We start from the raw sequence: 23,084 nt of genomic DNA on the forward strand, positions 1-23,084 counted from the left end.
AATTTATGAAAGGAAATTAAGTAAATATACTTTGAACCTAAAACTTGTATGTTCTTCAAGTCTCCCTGCCCTCCTCAGAATCTTGTGGACTAACCCTACCTTCCTTCAGGAACAGTACTGGAGAGAAGGAACACTTACTTGTACACTTCCTCCAACACACGTCTCTTCCCATCTCATTGTCTCTGTTTCTGTTGCCCACTCATTAAACTCAGCATGCTGCACCCCCCACCTTTGCCAGGCATGGCGCTGTGTATTGTGAGCATCAGTTTTTGTGCATCATACCCTCATGTGTTAGATAACCATGGTAAGCTGGCCAACCTCCCTCTCCTCATTTTTTTGCTGTCCACCTTCTTGAGTTTACTGTGTGCCAGAGTTGCACACACAGAAAATATATACACTTGTTTAACCCACACAGAACTCTTGTGACAAACTGTAATTACCCCCACTTTCTAGATGAAGCAATTGAAGCACCAAGAGCTTAAGTGGCCTGCTGTGCTCATACGGGTAGAACTGCTTTTGACATAGATGTTGGGAACTCAAAAATGATCTAAAACAAGCCCAGACCAATTGGAGTTTGCTGATATTGCCAACAGCCATCCTGTCTTCCACATTAGTACACATGAACGCCATCAGACATCTCAGCCATGACCTGAGAGGAAGATACCAGTGGTAGGGACCTGTGTGAGAGTAGGCACCTCTGCCAGCAAATGGAGCTGCTGAGTAATAATTTCAGGGGTTAGGTTCAATGACAGCAGCTCATAGTATTATAATGTCCTTGCAAAAGACCACGGAAACTACTTCAATTTGCACATTTGAGCATGGACTATGATTAAGGGACCCCCAACTGACTTCCATATCCACACACACATACAAATCCACACACATTACCACACATTGCATTATTGCACTTAATAATTTCCAAGGTGCATGGCAATGTTTCTTTATTGTTCTGAGTGTGTTCCTGATATGGGGGTTCTTATTTTCTCACCCTTTCTTTTGTTTTTCTCCTTCCCTAACTCTTTCCCTCTATCTTCCTCATTCCTGCTCATCTTCCTTTCAGTCACAGCACAGTGGTGACACTTCCTCTGCTTCCCCAAAGGAGCCTGTAACTGAGCTTAGTCAGTTGAAAGCAGCTAAGGGGAATGGCAGAGTTCTCCAGAGAATAAAAGCTGGAAGGTAGAGCTGCTGTAGCAAATAGGGTTGTCACATAAAGCAGCAAGGGTGGCAGGTTGTCATTCTCAGACGGAAGGTAAAATGAGAGACAGCTCAGGGGAAGAGGGTCCAGTGTGTTTCCGATCAGATTCACTGTGCCTAAGCAGCAGCCTGCACACAGTTCTGTGAGCAGTTAGCGGGCAGCATCTGAGAAAGGGTTCAGAGATGTACGTGGAAGGGAGGCCAAGAGGCAGCAAGCAGTTATAGCACTAACAGCAGATGTCTGGTTCCCTTTTCTACGATAGCAGGAAGCTGAGGTTGGGAAAGGTGAGGTGGTGTTTCTGATGTCTATGTCCTAGGTATCCCCAGTGAGGACAAAGTGAATTTTCATGTGGCTTCATGTTGTTCTAAATCAGACCTTAGTCATGATGCACTGGCGTATTTTCATCAAGAAGGAATTGTTGAGCATCCTGAAGGAATGGGATTGAGAATGTGGGGGAAGGCTGTGGATGCCTCTGCAGCTCTTCAGTCTATAGGTGACAAATGCAGGCTGTGAGGCCATGAGGACAAGTTGCATTTGGCAGCCTTTCAATAGCTAAGTATTGATTGAATAGGGTCTTTCCAATAGCTAAAAATATTTTGTCATAGTTTGAGTGTAGGCATGTTTTTTTTTTCAATGAAATACACCCTGAATTGTGATAGGTTATTTGGTTCAGAGCTACTGTAACAGAGTAGCACAAACCAGGTGCCTGAGAACCACAGAAACCAAAGCTTCTGCAGTTCTGAAGCCAGAGGTGGGAAATAAAGGTGTCAACAAGTAGAACTCCTTTTCTTCTCTTCCTAGGGTCTTGTGGGCCTGCAGTCTTTGGTGTATCTTGGCCTGCAGTCTTTGGTGTATCTTGGTTTGCGGCTTCATTCAGTTTCTGTCTGTGTCATTTTGTGGAATTTCCTCCTCTTGTGAGGGCACCAGTCAGATTGGGTTAGGACTCACCTGATTACCTCATCTTAATTTGACTACACCTGTAGATACCCTGTTTCCAAAGAAGGCCATATTCATAGATAGCTGCTTGGGGCTGGGAGTTCTATACACCCTTTTGATGAACAGGCCGTAATGGAAAGAATTTACCATAGTGTAAGATCCCACATGGGAATGGTAAATGAGATTTCCAGCTCTGTCCCTGAGTGTCGGATTTTCTTGATAAACTTAAAAAGACAACTCAGTAGTGGACTGGGCATGGAATAAGCAAGCATCTGGGGATATCTGATTTTCTTCACAAGGGAAATAAGAGCCCACCAGTTTATGAGTCTTAGTTTATGCTTTATAAGACATTTCTAAGGGATAGCATAATTCATGTGAGGCTTACTCACCAGCCAACTACTCAGCCTCCTCAGTCTGGCTTGTTGAGGTGGTCACTAGGGACTGAGAACTGCTGGCACACAGAGGACAATACACCACCTGCAAGTGGCAGGGAGGGGCTGAAGAGGTCAGGGAGGAAGACAGGTGACTCAGCACCTGAAAGGAGCCCACTGCGAGTCTGATCATTCTCATTTAGAACATCCTGGGGCCAGTCTGTCTGGAGTTTGGGGGCCAGTACTTAAATGGGTTTCATCTGTTTTGAGGTCAGAGCTGTAGCTACTCTTTTTTTTTTTTTTAACAGTTTTTGAGTGTTTGCTGTTTTTTTTTTTTTGTTTGTTTGTTTGATTGATAGGTTAGCTTTTTGAGATCCTTGATTAGAAATAAAATACAAGACTAGAAAAAAATTACTAACCTTTGGATAAAAAGGACAATTTAGGTAACAGGTGAGAATTCATTAACAGAGGCTCATTATCATTAACACCAAAGTGGGCATGAGGCGAGATCCTCCCAGCTTCATCCTACTCCACACTCAGCTATAACAGCTGTCCTTTTGAGGTTCTTTATGCAGGTGACTTCAGACTTGTTCCACATATTTAGATTCATAACCCAAAACCTCATTTGGATGCTATTAACCTGCCTTTTGCAATTGTCCTTGATACCCAAGTGACTGCAGTGCTTTCTTCACACGCACAGATAGCATCTTTGTATGGCCTTTTCTAGAAGCACAGTGACAAACTAAGTTTGCAGAACTTAGTTTGGTATAACTGCTTTACTCTTACTTGTTTCCATATGTGTGACTGAAATATACTTGCAGGTTATTTAAGGCAGGATTTAGGGAAAGCACAAAATGAAACATCTTACCTCGAAGGAAAAAAAGCAAAGGGTGTATATCATGACATCCTGACAAAATTATACTTAAGTAAAATGTTTCTGGCCTTCTTAAACTTACTGTTACAGTATGAATTGTGTGCTCCTAAATTCATACAAAGACTTCCTGACCCTCAGGACTTGTTTAGAGAGAGAACTTTACAGAGATTGTCATGTTGAAGTGACTGTGTTATGGTGGACCTAAATTCGGTATGGCAGGTGTCCTTTCAGAGGGAAAAACTGAACACAGATACACACAGGGAAGACACTGAAGAGACACAGGGAGAAGGTGGCTATCTAAAAGCCAAGGAAAGAGGCTTGGAACACCTCATTTACTCCCAGCTCTCAGAAGGCCCCAGTTCTGCCAGAGACTTGATTGTGGCCTTCTGGCCTCCAGAACCGTGAGATGCCTCTTTGCCATCAGCCGTTCAGCAGCCTACCGTAGTGCTTGGTTAAAGAGCTGTAGCTGGCGAATCTGCCTATGTTCAGCAGTTACTGGCTTTCTGTTTGTTGGCTAGTCTTGGTGATCCATGCCTGCAGTTCTAGGAAACTGAGAAAAGGGATTTTCGAGTTTTAGGTTATCCTAGGCTACATAGTGAGACCCTGTCTCAAGCAAAGCATACTATTTACTATTCTTGGGATTTGTTTATTTTTAAATGAGTCTGCATTATTTCAACTCTGGTTTTAAAAGTATTTTGGAGTTGTTTTTTACCAGCTTGTTTTCTCTGTTGCTACCTATTGTAGAAACTGAAAAGCGTGTGTATCTTATCAGCAGTCATTCTTTACTTCAGCATCAGATTGGGTGTACTGCTGGGGATGTATTATTAGTATTCGTGGGGTTGGGCATGGAATCTAGGTCTTGCACATGGTAGGAAAGTGCTCTGTCTCTGAGCTGCCTTCCTAGGCCTTGCCACGTTGAGAGTATTCAGATTGCTTGCAAACATCAACACTGTAGAGATAATTGTCCTAGACTACAGGTACTAATCCACTGCATGGAAGTGCTGGCTTGGACTGACATTGACTTTATGCAAGTCCAATACAGGGGAGTTGTAAGAGGTCACTAAAGAGAGACTTGGAGTTGTGGGCAAGGTTGACAACTTTCAGAAAGAGAAGAGAGTTTGAACACTGACAATGGCTGACTTTGACAAATAGTGAACCAGTAGGTAGGTAAATGTATAAAAAATTTTCAAATAGCAGGGAAAAGATGTTTTCTGAATTAAACACAGCTTATGGTAAAATTTGAAGAAACACAACTTATGACAGATGATATAAAAGGCTTTGAAAGTTCTTAAGAGAATTATATTTCTTGGAAAAGCAAGGGGCATATGTGATGTGTCTGTTTGTCTTCCCCGGAGGATACTCCTTCTTTTTCCTCTGGTCTCTGGGGAAAAGGAGAGCTGTTGGCACACTCTCAGGCAGACCTCACCACTCCTCCTCTTTTCTCATTCTCCTGGATCAATCCCCTAATTGTGCTTATTCTCACCTCACACTTGGCGTTTCCCATGGCTCGTGAGTCCTCATCACACTGTTTGACGTACTATCTGTGCCCTCCAAAGATTACCTTATTTACCATCTGCTCAGCTTTCTACATTGGTTCTCCTGAGAAACAGCTTTACTCATATGAATTCCATTTTCTTCAAGGTATCAACCTCTTGCCCATTCTCTCATTTGGGTTTTGTCTTGATTCATATAGTAAGTAGCCTTTTGTTGTTCCGGACACCTAACAAGAACCTTCTCTGAGTACAGTCCCCTAGTTGGGCTGGACTCTTCCAGTCAGCAGTGACTCTCAATGTCTTTAACAGAAGAGCCTTTCCTTGCAGTTTCTATCTTTTAGATGTTTGCCTACATTCTGTCCTTGAATATTTTGGACCTCTCCCATTGTTTTTGGCTTATCTATGAATAAGGTTAGGGCCACCTTGCCCTCTTCTCCTTATGGTTAATCCTGCGCCTACTCAGCCCATCCCATCGGTTTCCATTCTCTTTTCAAAATGATTTATCTTCATTTAAGAGTCAACCTGGGACTGGAGATGACTTAGTTGGTAAAGTGCCCACTGCATAAGCATGAGAACCGGTGTTCTCTAGGAAGCTGAGCAGATGCATGCAATCCCAGCACTGGGAAAGTGGAGACAGCAGGCTCCCTAAAGCTTGCTGGCCAGCCAATGTAGTTGAATTAGGTATGCTCTGGGTCTAGTGAGAAACCTTGTTCACAAAAGTAAAGTGCAGAGCCATTAAGAAAGATACCTAACATTAGCTGCTGCCTATACATACACAGACACACCTCTCTCTCCCTAAACACACACAAGCACATGCACAAACACACTCACACCAAACTTTGCACAAAAGTACTAGCTACTGCTTGTCAAACACCAGCAACCCCTGACACTAACTTCACTTAGATCAAGCAATTCTTTTTTCCGTGTGTTAGTAGGAGTAATGATTGTACATTCCAACATAGATATCCTGTCAGTGCTTGGCATTCAACTTGTTGAAAACTCATTCTATCCTCTTCTTCCCAAGAAAAATGTTTGATATCACGTTACGCCTCCCCTGCTGCCACCTGTGGACTCACTTCTTTGCATCTCTCAGATGCATTTGATTCCTCTCCATCCTTTGCCCGTATGTTCTGAAACCTGTCACTGTCTTACTATTTTTTCTCTGTGAAGCCCTATATTTTTGCTGCTTACTTTCTGTTTTCTCAGATAGTTCCTTAGTTCAGATCCTCCTATCTTCACCTCTGGGCTCTTGTGACAGCCTTCCTGTTTGCCATGCAACCTCTCCAGGTCACTTAGTCTAAGTCTTCTTACTCAAGATCAGTGTTCTGGCCACTGTTCCATTGTACATTAAAAAGGAGATGATTGCCTCTTAAAAGAGATACATTTTTTAAAAAATAATTTTAATGCATTTCTCAGTTGTTATCCTGACCAGAGGAGACAGAAGTAATAGAAGCCATGGTCATTGTTGTGGGTGTCTGCCATGGTTGATGTAGTCAGCTATGTCTTGTAGTTTAGATCTGTGTTCTCTTTTTTGTGACTTTTATCTGTCCATGGTTGCTATTCTGCCTGGCCTCATGGTCGATGCTTCTAATCTAAGAACCTAACAAATGAAGCAGAAGCTTGAGTAATGACATGAATTTGAGACCCAGGAAGACCTCAGTTCCAAACTCAACCCTGCTAGTAGCAAATTGACTTTGGGCAACTTATGTCATCTCCCTAAAACGTATCTACCCATTTGTTCAGTAGGGGAAATGCACGCTCCTGCACAGTCCTGAGGAATAAGCACCCGGAGTCCAGAAAAGAGCAAGGGAGGTCATGAAAGTTAAGAGTCAATGTCAAAGGTGGGTCAGGGGACAGCTGGGACACCACACCAGCTTCAAATGGCTAGAATTATTTCTAGAATATTGGAGTTACTAGAATTAGGCAAACAGGCAGTTGGTGTGCACAATGTCTACTAGAGGTTAATTATTGCCTTAGCGTTTGTTAATATATTACTGATATGCAAATGGGCCTCCGTTGTTTCCAAACAAAGCGGAAGCTTCCTGAGGACAGAGACCACAGTGCTGATTACTCCCCATTGTGAGACTGGAATTATACCCTCCTAGTAGGATCTGGAAGGCCAGCCTCACCTTTCAAAAGGTCATCTATCTTTTTAGTCACAGCTCATCTCTTGTAAAATCTTGTGTGATTATAACCGGGGTGAATCCTGCTTTCAACTATGCTGTTTACCTTGGCAGTTGTTTATGTTTGCTGCAATGGCCAGTTGTCCTTTTAAATTGGCATCGGACTTAACGAAGCTATGATATTTTTAAGCTCCTTTAGGACAGTGGAAGCTCCTTTAGGACAGTGGTGATACCCCCCTCATGCACACAAATGGGATCCTTACTTTGTATTGATCTCCAAATCATAGGGAAATGCCTACCTCTGCCTCCTGAGTGTCTAAAGGCATGTGCTACCATGCCCAGCTAATGGTGATGCCATAGATGGTTTTTGTGTTTTCATTCTAATTCATGCTGGTCTTTTTTATATAGAGGACCTGAATACACATCTGATGAATGATTTATTCTATTTTTCAAATGCTCAGTGCTACAGCAATAGTATTTCTACTGTCATTATAAAAAAAAATAAGATTCTTTAGAGCTTGTGGTTAATTCTACACTACTATGGTAGAATTGTATCATATATTTAACATTATACAACTAGTGGATAAATACCTTCTGATTGAACATTATATAAAAGCCCCAAGGATATTTAGTACACACTGTTTTGAAAATCTGTCATTTAGAAACAGGCTAACCTGAAATTGCCTCACATTCTTTTAAAATACAGACTTGACACACAGAATAATTGCTATAATTTTATGAATATTCTGTATATCAATGAAGAATTTTTTCTAATACTTTTCAACCCTCGGGAGGCATTAAATCATCACAAGTTTATCAAGGGTTATACAAATTTACCCTACTCTAGGGGTTTAAAACTTTCCATTTAGATATATATTTCTTTTGGGAGGAAGGGTTTGAGATGGGGTTTCTCTGTGTAGCCCTGACTGGCCTCAAACTCAGAGAGTCCCCTGCCTCTGCCTCCCAAGTGCTGAGATTAAAGGCATGCTCCACCAAACCCGACTGTATGTGTGTGTGTATATATATATATTTCTAACACTGATTTATTTTAACTTATTCCATATAAAAGACAGGGTATTCTGTTAAGTATGGGAATTAATCCTTTGAGTTCTGTATTTGTAGGAAAACAAAATAACATTGTAGCTTCCATCAGAAGCTCATTATTCAGTCAATGTATGCCCAAAAGATTTTAAGAAGTGAGGAAGTTGGTACCTCTTACAGTGATCTGGACTCTACTCTTTAACTATAACTGGATTCTGAGTGGCAGTCTATTTTACATCTGCCAGGCCTAAATTAAACCTTAAATACTGATAAAATGATGCCTATTTTTACTTATAATTTCTTCTCTTGAGCTTTGCTAAGTTCAGTGAAATTAATTCAATGAAAAAAATTAATCATATAGTTGAGCTCTCATTCATCCCTGTAGTTTCGCCAGAGTCTGATCTTCCAGTAGATAATTTGGGGTGGTGAAATGGAAAGGAAATGTACTCATATGTGAAGCAACTTTTCAGTTCATCCAATTGTGAAATAAAAAGTTATGAAGAAATGAAGCAAATATGTTAGGAAAAATACACTAAATGACACAATCTTCCAAAAAATGTTTTTTTTTTTTTTTAAATAATGGGTTAAAAACTCAAGATCATGAGGGAACTTACCTTTTCTTGTAGTTTGTTTTGTTTTTGTTGGTTTTTGTTTTTTTGTTTTTGTAAATGAAAAAAGTTAGGTGGGCATGTTGACAAACACCTGTAATCCTAGCATTGGCGTTCAAGGCAAATGCTCCTACTTGAAGCTAGAGCCTGGACTGCATAGGAAGATCCTATCTCAAAATGCCAGAAAAAAGGTTGAGTATAACTCTGGAAAAAAGAATTTCTCATTGAACCTTGAAGATTAAGAAAAACTAAGAGCCACACAGAGTTCTGTAGGCTTGAAAGTAAGATCACAATCTGATTTTGCTCCATATTCTAAGAGCCTATACCATCCTCTGACTTGATAGTTTTCAACTTTGTGAGAATGAGATTGTGTGGGACATATGTAAATGGGGTAAGCATGCCATGCTAACCAGGCTGTCTCAGGCAAAGGTGCTCACTCACCCTGCCTCAAAGACACCCCTCCTAGAGTCAGGTGTGGCATGGGTATTTGGTAATTTAAAACCTGGAGAATCATGCGTGGTTTTAAATAGGGGTTGAAATTGAGTGGGATAGCATTGTGTGGACATACATGGCATCCATATAAAGGCCAGTGCTACAAGGCAAATGCTTTGAAAAATAGTATTTTGAAATACAGACTTTTACATATGTTTTTGATGTAAAGTGGGCATTTTGGATGGAGGGAAGCCTAAATAAGAATAATTACTCTTCATCATTTAAACATACAAGCTATCAAAACACATTCTAAACTTGTGTGACCTGGGTTTGCTTCGCGTATGAGGCAGTTTGTCGTTTTTGTATTGATAAGGAATGACTTAAAATGATGCACTTTTAATTCTGTTGTGACTGTTTTTAATCAGATTTATAGGCATTTCTTTTTATTTGTCATGCAGCAAAGAATTTATTGTGTGATATAAGTTGACTTAATTTGTAACCAGTTTGTAAATAAATCTTTTTTATTGATAGTTTTTCTATGAGCCTTACAACATGGAAAGAGCTGGTGCTCAGTGCTCAAGCTCTTGAGCCAGTAGCATGGGAGTAAGAATACTCCTTTGTAGATGCTCTGCTCTCTGTCTCAGCAATCAATGCATTGTGTAGGGTTTATCTTGAGAGGCCAACAAGGCTTTACTGAGAGGTCTGGGTGGGTTACGCCTCTAAGGAGCAGGTGTAGTTATTGCAGATTTATTGTGTTATTTCCTGGTCTTTCTCACTGCCCTCCAGGGAGTTAAAACCTACCCTCCCACTAAAGAGGGACAAAGCTACTTTTTCTTCTAAAAGCCTAAGAGGAGGGGTAGAAATTGAAGTTTTCAATAGGATCAAGCTGATAATGTTCAGTCAGCCCCTGCTATTTTTTGGGGGAAATTATTACTATTACTATTTTGTGTGTCCAGAAGGTCAGTAGTCCTTAAAGAGTACAGGGGTCAGACCATAAAGAAATGAGAGGAAACATTTAGCAGTTCCTTTCAACTGGAAAACATACAGGTCTTCCCACCCTCTTCCTTGTCCCTTGCCTTAGGGATCTAAATAAATGGAGTGGCAAAGGTTATAAGCTTGACTCACAGAAATCTGAACTAATCAGGAAGGTTTGTTTCAGAAAATCATTTCAAGGAGAAATGTTTGGGAAAAAGTTTGGTTGTGGCTGTGAGATTATTTTAAAATGCAACTATAAAACTACCAGTGTTTTATTTCTTATAAAGATTTTAGGGCTTAAAAAGCATCATTAATATCTTTCTTTAGCTTTATTTTCTTTCAGCATTCTGTTTCCCAGAGGAAAATGGACCGTGCCATAGAACAAAGGTAAAAAGGTTGTTAGAAATATTAGGTCTACTTCTTGGAATAGTGACTGTTGACCTCAACAGTAGCCCCAGCAGCCCCAGCCAGAATTTGAGGCAGCTGGCCACAGTGAAGGGTGCAGGGAGGTTCCAGCCATGCAGATCTTCTTGCTGATCCTGGGCATCTGTCACCCAAGGCAGTCAGTGATGATTTCCACAGTTTTATGACCCTTGGCTATCATCCCAATAACAAATAAGTCATAAGCTACCCTCTTCCCCTTTGTAAAATTCCACTCTGCAATGTGGCCTTTCCACCAAGAACTTGTAAAACAGTGAGGACAGGGACCAATGCCTCCAGAGCTTTGTGTGTAATCAGCTTATTTCTTTTCTCACCTGCTCCTCTCTTTTCTTCTAGAAGTAATTTAAAGAGAGGGGAGCAAGGTACACTCAAGGGACAGAAGCTGAACCAGATGTTAATTTTGTGTAGTCTTTTCCAGGGACAGGTAGCTAAAAGTCAAGGATTGTTCTTTTCTGTATTGCTTCAAGAATGTCAAAACTTTAGACATTTTAACAAAGTGTCGTCTAAAATGTGTTGGGCCACATTCATAGGTATACTGGAACACATGAGTTCTGTGAACCATAGGTTGGACATATCTGGTTTATAGCATTTATAACTATATGAACATTTAAGTGATACTTTCTCTACTTGTAGTATTAGGAAGATATTGACATAAAAATCAGGTGAAAATATGATTGTATAACAAATTAATCGTGTCAGACAATAATTATGTCAGACATATACAGGCATATTAGTCATAGTACCCAGGTCAAGGTTGGAGTCAGCTTTCAAACCAGAAGGGAAGTCTCTGTTGACTCATGGGTAAAGGCAGATTTAGAGTAGGATTTAGGGTTAGACCAGACCTGCCCCTCTAAGAAGTCAGAGCACAGCAGAGCATGACTGCCCAACCACAATAGGAGCTGACTAGCCTCTGCTTTGATAGTTTTTTTTTTTTTTCATTTTAGAGTTTAGAGATTTGTTTGTTTTGGGTCAGGGTTTTGCCGTATAACCCAAGATAGCCTCAAATTCTCAATTCTCCTATCTTACCTTCCACACACTGCAAGTGTAGTCATGGACCACATACACGGCCCTCTCTCTTGCTTTTTAAAAATCTTTATTTGTACAGAAAGACACTGGCAGATTTTTCTCTAATTTCAGGTCAGGCTAGCTTCTTTGGATATGTGTGACTGGTGACAAAGCAGTTACTGACTTTTTTCAGGTAGCAGTGGTCACCATGCACTCTAAATTTGGCCTGGGAAAGACACAAAGAATTTATGAGACAAAAGCAAAGAGGTGTGAGGTATGACTGTAGTCCTTGGTGCCAGAATATAGTCTAGTTGTGGAAACATGGCTTAAACATGTAGATAATGTAAGAGAAAAACTACTTGTCAAATGTGGTGGCTCACATCCTAACCAACACTGGGGAGGATGGAGGCAGGAGGATCAGAAGTTCTTGGTCATCCTTGGCTACATAGTGAGTTTGAGGGCAGCCTGAACTCTATGAGACCTTGTCTCAAAAACCCAGGCTTGGGGCTCTAAACTGGAGAAGCAGTGACTTTGTTCCAGAAGGCACATGTGCTGGAGAGTGAAAGAAGCAAGTACAGAGCAGTCTCTTCTAGGAAGATGAGTGGGACCAGTTCAGATTTGAGACTTCTGGGAAACCAGTGCTTGAAGATGCAGCTAGCAGGAATTTGGGACCAAGATGTATACTGTCTCTTCAACTTTATCTTCTGGAAACTAAGGCATCACCAAAAGCTTTTGGACAGAGGAACAATGCTCAGAGATTTCTGAAGTAAGACAGATCTGGTGGCCAGATACAGGCACATTAAAGATCATTCAGGTAGATCAGGTTCCTATGTTTACTTTAGGGTTACTTTTGAAAAGTAATAATTTCAGCTGGGTGGTGGTGGTGCACACCTTTAATCCCTGCACTTGGGAGGCAGAGGCAGGTAGATATTTGTGAGTTTAAGGACAGCCTGGTCTACAAAGCAGTTCCAGGACAACTAGCGCTACACAGAGAAACCTTGTCTTGGAGGGAAAAAAAGAAAGAAAGAAAAGTAATAATTTCAACTTGGGAGTGGCAAAAAGAACAGGATTAAAGAATTGGATACAAGAGACATTTTGCCTTATAGGACTATTTAAATACTTTTAATTAAAAAAAGACATTTTAAAGGAAGGAGAAATCTATCAATACTGAGTGTATCTTTTGCCTGTTGAAGTAATGAAGACTCATCAAGGTAAATTCACAGTTTGGGAACCAAGCAACTAGATAAATACTTTATTAACAAAAAGGAAATGTTAAAATGGAGGATTAGATGATTATGTTTTGGGGAAAACACAAGGAGTTCAGCTTTGAAGATCATCTTTGATGTAGCAGGAGACAGAAATTTACTGGTGGAACATTCAAGTGAGAACTTGGTTCATGGTAACCATATGGAAGCTGCCTTCATAGAGATGACTGCTTAAACTTTCTGAATGAATGATACCTTTCAGAGGACACAGACTACTGGAAGCACCAGAATTTTAAAGGTGGGAGAAGAGAAACTGCCTTAACCCTGTGTACTTAGCCACGGGGAAGAGGAAGACAGTTACGGATTCACATTAGTGTAGATAAGAGCATCAAGAAGGAAGTGGTCGTCAGGTCAGCAGTGTCTGATACTGCAGGGAGGTGAAGGAGAATAGGGGTTGAAAGGGCCACTGGATTAGGCAATTAGGAAGTTATTTACCTTAAGAACACAGGTCTATGGTATTTGGATATGTTGGGGGAGAGGATTAAGAGTGAGTGTGAAGAAAAAGAGTACAGCAAGCATCGCTTTACAGGTAAGAAGGAAAGAGTGAAGAGGGGCTATGACTGCTGCTCTGCCTTTTGCATTGGAAGTTTGTACATTCATACACACTTGAAGGCAGGAGGGAGGAGTTAGGTCAGCGATTCATTTGGACAACCTTATTCAGTGTCAGCTAAAGATTTCTGTCCAATAAACAGAGAGAATCAATAGCTTCAAGGAAAAAGAACAGCAAAAACAGGATTCTAGAGAAAAATGGGAGAATATAGATTAGGAGACTAGCAGAACTTGAGACTGACCTTGGGATTCTGGACAAAATGGAAGGTGGAGATCTGCTGAAGAGAGGGAAGGTCAGGGGACAAGTGATGGGGTTAAGAGGAAGATGTTAAATCATCACTCTAATTAGTGCTGGGGGTCGGAGAGCAGCTGAAGCTAGATAGTTAAGTATCAGTGGAGTTTGACAGACTCTAACTTTCTAACTGCTTTTGTAAGAAATGGCAGTGAGGCTGGGGAGATGACTCATTCAGAAAGACACATAAGCATGAAGAGCATGAGGATCTGGGTTCCATCCTTAGCATTCACCTAAAAAGCCAAGCATCTGTAACTCAAACACTGGGGAGGTGGAGACAGGAAGATCTCTTGGGATTTGCTGGCCAGCCAGTCTAGTTGAATTAGTGAGCTATGGATCCATTGAAACTTGTCTCCAAAAATACAGTGATTGAGGAAGACACCCATTATGAAACCTGTGGTCTCTATACATATACATGCATACTCAGATATATGTGTGCACATGAACACACAAACACACATACAAGAAATGGTTATCAGAGTAGCTTAGAAGGTAATTGGTGTTTGTTTCTTCTTGTACCTTTAAGGGTTTTCCCTTTCTCATCATTGTGTATATATATATATCCAATATCACCACAATTATAAATTGTACAGCTACTACAGAAAGGTCTTATATAGTTTCAAGATTATCTAGGTTGCAGATATGTCAGTATGAAATCATAGTTCTTTCTCTCAACTTCCACTGTGTATGTGTGTACATATGTACATACAGACACAGGTAAACATCTGTGCCTCTTTTAATCACAGTCCACATATTTTTGAGATGAGGACTCTCAGTGAATCTGAATCTGGAGCTCACCAATTAGGTTAGACTGACTGACCAATAAACCCCAAGAATACACCCATCTCTGCCTCCCCAGTGCTAGGTGGGCAAAGTTGCACCCAATCTCTCTCTCTCTCTCTCTCTCTCTCTCTCTCTCTCTCTCTCTCTCTCTCTCTCTCTCTCTCTCCCCCCCCTCCCTCCCTCCCTCCCTCCCTCCCTCTCCTTCCCTCCCTCCCTCCCTCCCCCTCCCTCTCTCTCTCCTATTGTCTGTCTGTCTGTCTGTCTGTCTGTCTGTCTGTCTCTGTCAATACTACAAATCATGTAATCATGTTCAGTCCTTTATGCCTGCATTGTGAGCACTTTATCTAGACTGAGCCATGTCCCCAGTATCTGAAATCTCAGGACTTTCTAGAGAAATTTGTTATGTCTAGATTGATAAAGTAGGTGAGCAAGAAGTCCTTGAATGGTGCTACTTGGCCCTGTCTGAAAAGTGATGCATGTTTTAAGCCAGTTAAACACCAAATCATCCATATAAAACTCTTTTGAATTCAAGATGACCAGGATGCCAGGTGGTAGGTAGTATGTCTCATCCAGAACACAGACAATCATGAGAGGCCCCCGAGATGGGGTTTTGTGGGAACATATTTCTTAGAAGTGGTAAACCTGGTTTTTAGGTTCTATTGAGAAGGGTAAGCTGACTATATGGAAGAGCTAAGTAGGTAATACTTACCCGGGTACTTGATACAGTCTTCAGATTTAGCAAGATGCAACTTGAATAGGAATGAGGAAGTGGTTTCTGTTACAAGTATAGTTACAAGAAATAAATGATGAACCAAGTCCCAGTTCTGTATCTGATTCTTGACTTGATTACTGAGTCTCCTAAGATTGGTAGGTCTAATGACAGAACATGGGAACCATTAGTCTCACAAACAAGGAGAGTAGAATGTGCTTCTGAGTGGAATCGGTTTGCTTTCTCAAGCGGCTGCATTTTAAAATCATTATACGTGCAAGAAATGTTTAGAGGCCAGAAGACAACACTAGGTGTTAGCCCTTACCTTTGGCCTTGCTTGAGAGATGCTCTCTTTCTGTCCATTGCTGCATATGGCATATTAACTAGCCCGTGAGCTTTTGGAAACTTTCATGTCTATGTTGCCCATCTTGCTGTGGGAGTTTTGGGATCACATGTGCATGTGACTGTGCCAGCTTTCATGAGTTCTGGGGACCTGAATTCAAGTGTTTATACTTCACAGCAGTACTTTACCCACGAATCCGTCTCTCCAGTCCTCAAGATTCTTTTAAAGTAGAAGGGCAATCTGATCAGAGTTTAAATGAATCAATGGAGTTTATTCATGGAGGAGTAACTCAAATATTTATTTTTCCTTTTTCTTTCCTCATAGGTATGGCCTCACATGTTCAAGTTTTCTCCCCTCACACCCTTCAATCAAGTGCCTTCTGTAGTGTGAAGAAACTGAAAGTAGAGCCAAGTTCCAACTGGGACATGACTGGGTACGGCTCCCATAGCAAAGCGTACAGCCAGAGCAAGAACATACCACCTTCGCAGCCAGCCTCCACAACCGTCAGCACCTCCTTGCCAATCCCAAACCCAAGCCTACCTTACGAGCAGACCATCATCTTCCCAGGAAGTACTGGACACATAGTCGTAACATCAGCAAGTAGCACTTCTGTCACCGGGCAAGTCCTCGGCGGACCACATAACCTAATGCGTCGAAGCACTGTGAGCCTCCTTGACACCTACCAAAAATGTGGACTCAAGCGAAAGAGTGAGGAGATTGAGAACACAAGCAGCGTGCAGATCATTGAAGAGCATCCACCCATGATTCAGAATAATGCCAGCGGGGCCACTGTAGCTACTGCCACCACATCCACTGCCACCTCCAAAAACAGTGGCTCTAACAGCGAAGGCGACTATCAGCTGGTGCAGCATGAAGTGCTGTGTTCCATGACCAACACCTATGAGGTTTTAGAGTTTTTGGGCAGAGGAACATTTGGGCAAGTGGTCAAGTGCTGGAAACGGGGCACCAATGAAATTGTGGCCATTAAAATCTTAAAGAACCACCCTTCCTATGCCCGGCAAGGTCAGATTGAAGTGAGCATCCTAGCCCGGCTGAGCACAGAGAGCGCGGATGACTACAACTTTGTGCGGGCCTATGAGTGCTTCCAGCACAAGAATCACACCTGCTTAGTCTTTGAGATGTTGGAGCAGAACCTCTATGACTTTCTGAAACAGAACAAGTTTAGCCCCTTGCCCCTCAAGTACATTCGTCCAGTCCTCCAGCAGGTAGCTACAGCCCTGATGAAACTCAAAAGCCTGGGTCTTATCCATGCTGACCTCAAACCAGAAAACATCATGCTGGTAGATCCATCTAGACAGCCATACCGAGTGAAGGTCATTGACTTTGGTTCAGCAAGTCACGTCTCCAAAGCTGTCTGCTCTACCTACTTGCAATCCAGATACTACAGGTAAAACTTTTTCCATGGAAATAGTCATAGGGCATGTGAGGCCCAGTGGCATCTACAGGGATGTTCAGAGTCATCATGGCAGAGTTACAAACATAGCTAGTGGTTGCTACCAGAACGAGATCTTGATCTGGAGGCTGGAGAGATGGCTCAGTGGTGGTTAAGAGCACTTGCTGCTCACACAGAAGACTTCAGTTTGGTTCCCAGTTCCCACATAGCAGATCACAGCTATTAATAAATCTAGTTCCGGGGATCCCATAACCCTCTTATGGACTCCAGACCTACACATGGTATACATTCGTACATACATTCAGACAAACACTGTTATGCATAAAAATAAATAAATCTTTTTAAAAACAAAAAGAGAGACCTTAATGTAGTTGGAAAATTAGAATACATGCAGATAGGAGTGACAGTGAGAAGCCAAATAAGAAGGTAACATTATTGGTCTGCTATTGTGAGTTGGAAAGGATTTTGGGAGCTGGGTTAAGAGTGGAGAAGTCAGGTTCTTTTGGATGGAGAGGACCCAGATAGCTAGAACAGGAAGGGATGTGCCAATAACAGGTACAGGGTAGCAAAATGTAAGCTCATTTAGGAGATGAGGAGAACTGCCAGGCCAGACCAGAGGATTTGTGAGTAGTACCTGGAACAAGTCCTGGAAACTTTGAACAAGCAGGGGTTTGTGGCGGGTGGTGTTGGGGAAGAGTGTAATAGGTTGACAGCAGTGTTCTGAGAAGACTGTTCTGTCCCCTGGAAAGGCTGGAGGAAGGGAGAATCTTTGCTCTGGGGCCAGTTGCTCCCTCCCATGATAAGTTTCTGTCAGGAAACATTATCTACCCCTGCCACCCTGAGGCCACTTTTTTTTTAATTGTAAGGAAATACCCAAGGCTGGGTAATTTTATAAAGAAAAGAGGTTTATTTAGCTCAAGTTCTGAAAGTTCAAGGTCATGATGCTTGAACATCATAAGGTCAACATAAGGTCAACAACGTTATTGTAGATGGCCCACAATAGTGAGGGCATGCATAGGAATAAGAGATCACATGATTAGATAGGAAAAAATATAATGGTTCAAGGTCAGGGGTTTCTAACCTTCCTTTCTTCCAAGGACAGCACTGGTAATGAACTTCCACTAGGCCTTACCACCTCTCAGCATCACTACACTGAGGACCATTTTTTTAAACTGATGAGCTTGGTGGGGGGCAGACGACAAAGTATACTCTAGCAAGAAAACTTGCGTATTCAGACATCACACAAGTGTTTATCTCATTTCTAATATGGGTCTTGAAAAATGCTAGCTAGCTCCAAGGATGCAAACAAGACCCTGGCCATCCAGGAGTCTCCAGCATGCTTCAGGCTTTGACATTAGTAGAATCCAAAACTGGGTTGTGTGATTTTTGCTCACTGCCTAACCTATGAGCTGGAAACTGTTTTTTTTTTTTTTTTATACCAGTCCCAGGGTGCTGTGATAGCCTAGTGCTATGTGCAGTGGGCCGGTCTGTGGGAGACACAGCATCAGGAGGCGATGGAAATGGAAAGCAAGGCTTCAGGGTTGTAGAATGGCTAAGAGCTGTGCTGGAAGTAGTAGTGACCAGTCCCACAGAGGCAGAAATTGGCAAGAAAAGAAACTCAAAACTCCCGTGAGAAAGTAGGCCAACCCACACCCAAGAGGTTGACTTGTGCCAGTAATAGGAAAATCTCAGGACTCTTGCCTCATGAAACCTCCTGTCCCATGCCCTGATGATGGATGTGCTCTTTACACCTTCTTCAAGGTTCCAGAAGAAAGACTGGACAGACTTGAGCTACGTCACCACTGCTGGCCTGTGACCACCAGTCCCTGTCTATCTGGCTTCCCGTCTTGACTTGCTCCTCTGGGGCCTAGTCACTGCTTGCAGCACGGTTGCATCTCTCTCCGCCACCCTCAGCCTTCTGTCATATCTTCCTCTCTGTCTCGTGTTTTCGTCTGACTCAAAGAATGGGTTGCAAGTCTTCTCCATTCCTCTTAAGAGGGTTTCCTAGTTGCCTAGCTCTGGCATCTGATATGGGCTTTCTCTGTGAATTCAGATTACATACTGCCTTCTGCTCTTAAGAGGAGTTCTCAGACTGCTGCATACTTGAGAGATAAATCTACCCCTGCTTGCTCTTCTTCACTGATTCAGCCTGGAGGGGAGCCATGGACTCACTTCTGGAGCCATTCAGTCAGGTGGAGCCTGGACAGTGGGAACTGCACCCCTCGTTAGTAGAGGTGGAGGCCAACAATCCATATTCTCTGGAGAGTGCCTGGCCCTTCCCTGAAAGCCAACTCAATGTGATTCATCACAGGGAAGCAGCTTGCCCCAGAAGTGGCTGCTGCTGGGGTGCTCTCTAGTTACTGCAAAATGGAGGCTGTTGCTGTCACTTTATTTTAGACTTAGAAATGCAGGATGCCAAAGGCTATTTCTTCCCAGCTCTTGGCCTGAATATAGGGAAAACTGTGCCAAGTCAAGGGCTGTGTGAGGTTTTATTACTTAGTTAACCTGTATTGCTCATAGTGAACAGAATCCAGCTTCATTGAAGTTTGCTGAAAATTAAGCATGGAGACTAACTATATTTAATAAGCAATGCATCCTTGTACAAACTTGACCCGAGTTACATTTGGGTTCTGAAGCCGTTTTTGTATTCGTGCCCTCTTGTCCCACTGTCACTCTGCCCACTGTGTGCCCTCCTGCTGAGGACTCTGGAGTCTTACTTTGTTTTCAGAGACCCTAGCTCAGAAAGGCTATGGCTATAGCAGTGACGTTTCCATGGGAACTAGGGCAGGGCTAAACCCTCTACTTGAACTTCATATCCCTCTCACTAGCTTTATGGCCTACTCAGCCATTTGAGCACCTCGTGGGGTGATAAAGACTGTTTGCTTACTATTGGGCACTTAGGAGCTTCTGACTGTCATTCTTCAACAGGCACAATCACCTCTACTTCCTGCATCCCTGCTTCCATCTGAGACACCTTCTTTTGGGGTCTCATGGTACCCCCTTCCTTTAGGCTTTAAGTGACTACTACCTAAATTTCTAGGCTCTCCCCAGGTGTCTCCATCATCTTGTGTCCTCAAGGCCAGCTTGACAACCTTAAACTATGGTCAGGGGCCCAGAGCCATGGAATGATGTTCAGTTTCCAAATTAATCATGATACTCTGCCTACCACAGGCCTCATCTGAGCCCTGGCATGGCCAGATTGCTGCCACATAGGTCAGTGGGAGCTTATGAGAACAGCATCCAGCTTTGACCCCACTCATCCAGTCAGTCTAAACATACTATGCAGGGTGATTTGCCTGACTACCTCACCTTTTACTTGGGAAGAGAGGACAAGAGAAACTCTTTGATTGTCTGTCATTAAGATCCTTGTCCTAAAAGAGCATACTTTCTGGGACATTTTGAGCGAGCAAGGGTGCTTTCTAGCTGCCTGGACAGAGAGGTCATTACATGCTGTAGATCAGCCTTCCCCAGGGCCTGCCAGGTGGGCCTTTGTCCTGCAGGGTCTGTCTCTCTCCAGGGATCCTCTGTCTTGAACCTGGCACATTAGCCACTAGGAACACCTCACTTTCAAAGGGATGAACATTTCTTTTTTTTTTTTTAATATTTATTTATTTATTATGTATACAATATTCTGTCTTGTGTGTCTGCCTGAAGGCCAGAAGAGGGCATCAGATCTCATTTCAGATGGTTGTGAGCCACCATGTGGTTGCTGGGAATTGAACTCAGGACCTTTGGAAGAGCAGGCAATGCTCTTAAACCACTGAGCCATCTCTCCAGCCCCAGGGATGAACATTTCTGCCCTTCCATCATGTTAAATATTAACTGCCATTCCTATGGCCCCCATCAAGTATGATAAAAAATAGTGTGATATAAAAGTGAATTTCCTGTTCTCAGTCTGAGGGACCTGGGAAGAAAGAAGATGGTGGCCTGGAAGCCACTTGTTTTCCGCAGCAGCTAGGTATGTGCTTGGCTCTGTCACCAACAGAGCCTTCCAGAGCCCCAGGAGCTCCACTTCCTCTCAGCGATTCACTCAGCTAAGCTGGCTCCTCAACAGAGCCAGGGAAAAGAGCCAGGGTGAAGCAAAGCTAGTGAGTTTATTAAGTATTTAGGTAGAGAGACGTAGGGAAAGGATGATGTATACTCAGGACCGCGAGGGGTGCACCCACACACTGAGACAATGGAGATGTTCTATCAGGAACTCACCAAGGCCAGCTGGCCTGGGTCTGAAAAAGCATGGGATAAAACCGGACTTGCTGAACATAGCGGACAATGAGGACTACTGAGAACTCAAGAACAATGGCAATGGGTTTTTGATCCTACTGCACGTACTGGCTTTGTGGGAGCCTAGGCAGTTTGGATGCTCACCTTACTAGACCTGGATGGAGCTGGGTGGTCCTTGGACTTCCCACAGGGCAGGGAACCCGGATTACTCTTAGGGATGATGAGGGAGGGGGACTTGATGGGGGAGGGGGAGGGAAATGGGAGGTGGTGGCGGGGAGAAGGCAGAAATCTTTAATAAATAAATAAATAAATAAATAAATAAAAGTCGCAGTTGACTACATATAAGTTCATATGAATTAAAGGTTGTGACTGGTGGCGCACACCTTTAATCCCAGCACATAGGAGGCAAAGGCAGGCAAATCTCTGTGAGTTCAAGACCAGCCTGGTCTACAGAACGAGTTCCAGGACAGGCTCCAAAGCTACACACAGAAACTCTGTCTCAAAAAACAAAAGCAAAACAACAACAAAGATTAAGCAAAGTTTAAAATTTAAGTAAAGTTTCAAAAACAAGTGAAAATACATGGGTAGGTTTACTTATTCTCTTACATTAAAGATTTTCTGTTTGTAAATGAAATTGTGAGGGTTTTTATGAGGTACATAGTTTAGATTTAGAAATGAGAGAGGTGTGTGTTAAAAGGTAAAACTCAAAAGTTTCAGACATTCTGGACCTAAGTGGACCTAATTCATTTGTTTTTAACATCCGTGTTTAAGATATCCTTAAAAAAATGTGATTAATTTCTGAGGGCAATTTTGACTTCGTTAATTGTATTGAACTTTGCTGATGCTCTCAGTCAGTAGAAAAGGCAAATTAGACTTTGGAGTGAGGAGCGCCTGTCTCTTCTCACGCCCTCTTAATTATGCACCCTTATTTCTAGCCTGCCACAGAATTGCTGTTGGCATTCTGTAAGGAAAGCCCGATGTGTGACTTTAAGGAGACAGGTCTTCTTCAGGTCTTCGTGAGTCTAATGGAGGGGTGCAGTGTTGTCTTCCAGCTTAGCCTCTGCCCTGCAGGTCAGCTATGAGGGTAACTCAGCAGTGCTGCTTCTCAAGTTTTCTTGGGATTCCTAAGAATTCTCAAGATTTCTAGGAATCTGGAGAGCTTATATGAATAGAATTATTCTAGATACCATCCCAGAGCTATTGTGCCCTCTGGGGGAAGAAAGAGGTCCCTGACCCATGGAAATCTCCATCCCCTACCCCTACCCCAGAGACTCTTGAGAAACCCTGTTCCAGCCAAGATCAGGCTTCTTCCAAGGTACCACCTTTCAGGTGCTCATGCCCAGAAGAACACAGTGGCAGGGGACCCTGTTTACTTGTGTTACCTCACTAAAGAAGTTCCTACCAGGTCATTATTTAATTCTCCATTGATACCAAGGTTTTGATATTTTTGAGTAAGTAATTACCTGATGCTGGGGCATTTCTGCTGTCAGTATGATTGGTAAATTAAAAACAAGACCAGATATTAAACTCTGAAGCACACACCATACACACACACCACACACACACACACACACCATACACACACCACACACACACCACACACACCACACACACCACATTCACACCACACACACACCATACACACACCACACACACACCACACATACCGCACACAGACCATACACAGGCCACACACACCACACTCACACCACACACACACACACCATACACACATACCACCCATGCACACACACACACACACACACACACACACTACACACACACACAAAACAAACCACTGTTGGACAAAAGATAATTGAAGGTGGCAATGTGTACAGTTTTGTTTCTGCTCTATTAAAAATATTTTGTATAGATTTTTTTGAGACCCTTCAGACCATTGTTACAATCCACAAAAGTGAGGATTAAAGAAAAAAATCAGGATATAAGGGCTGGTGAGGTGGTTCAGGGGATAAAAGTGCTTGCTACCAGTCCTGATAGAGTTTGGTCCCAAAGA

At 42.5% G+C, this 23,084-nt stretch overlaps 1 protein-coding gene across 7 annotated transcripts in view; it reads left to right on the top strand.

Annotated features, from left to right (window-relative positions):
• Positions 1–23,084, top strand: part of Hipk2 (homeodomain interacting protein kinase 2) — a 200,724-nt gene that overhangs the window by 43,596 nt on the left and 134,044 nt on the right. For all 7 annotated transcript variants that reach the window (XM_057774829.1, XM_057774820.1, XM_057774855.1 and 4 more), the window contains exon 2: positions 15,760–16,843. In XM_057774829.1, coding sequence (XP_057630812.1) covers positions 15,760–16,843 — 1,084 coding nt within the window. The remainder of the gene's footprint in view (positions 1–15,759; positions 16,844–23,084) is intronic.

Source organism: Chionomys nivalis, chromosome 1 (assembly GCF_950005125.1).
Source record: "Chionomys nivalis chromosome 1, mChiNiv1.1, whole genome shotgun sequence".
Lineage (NCBI taxonomy): Eukaryota > Metazoa > Chordata > Mammalia > Rodentia > Cricetidae > Chionomys > Chionomys nivalis.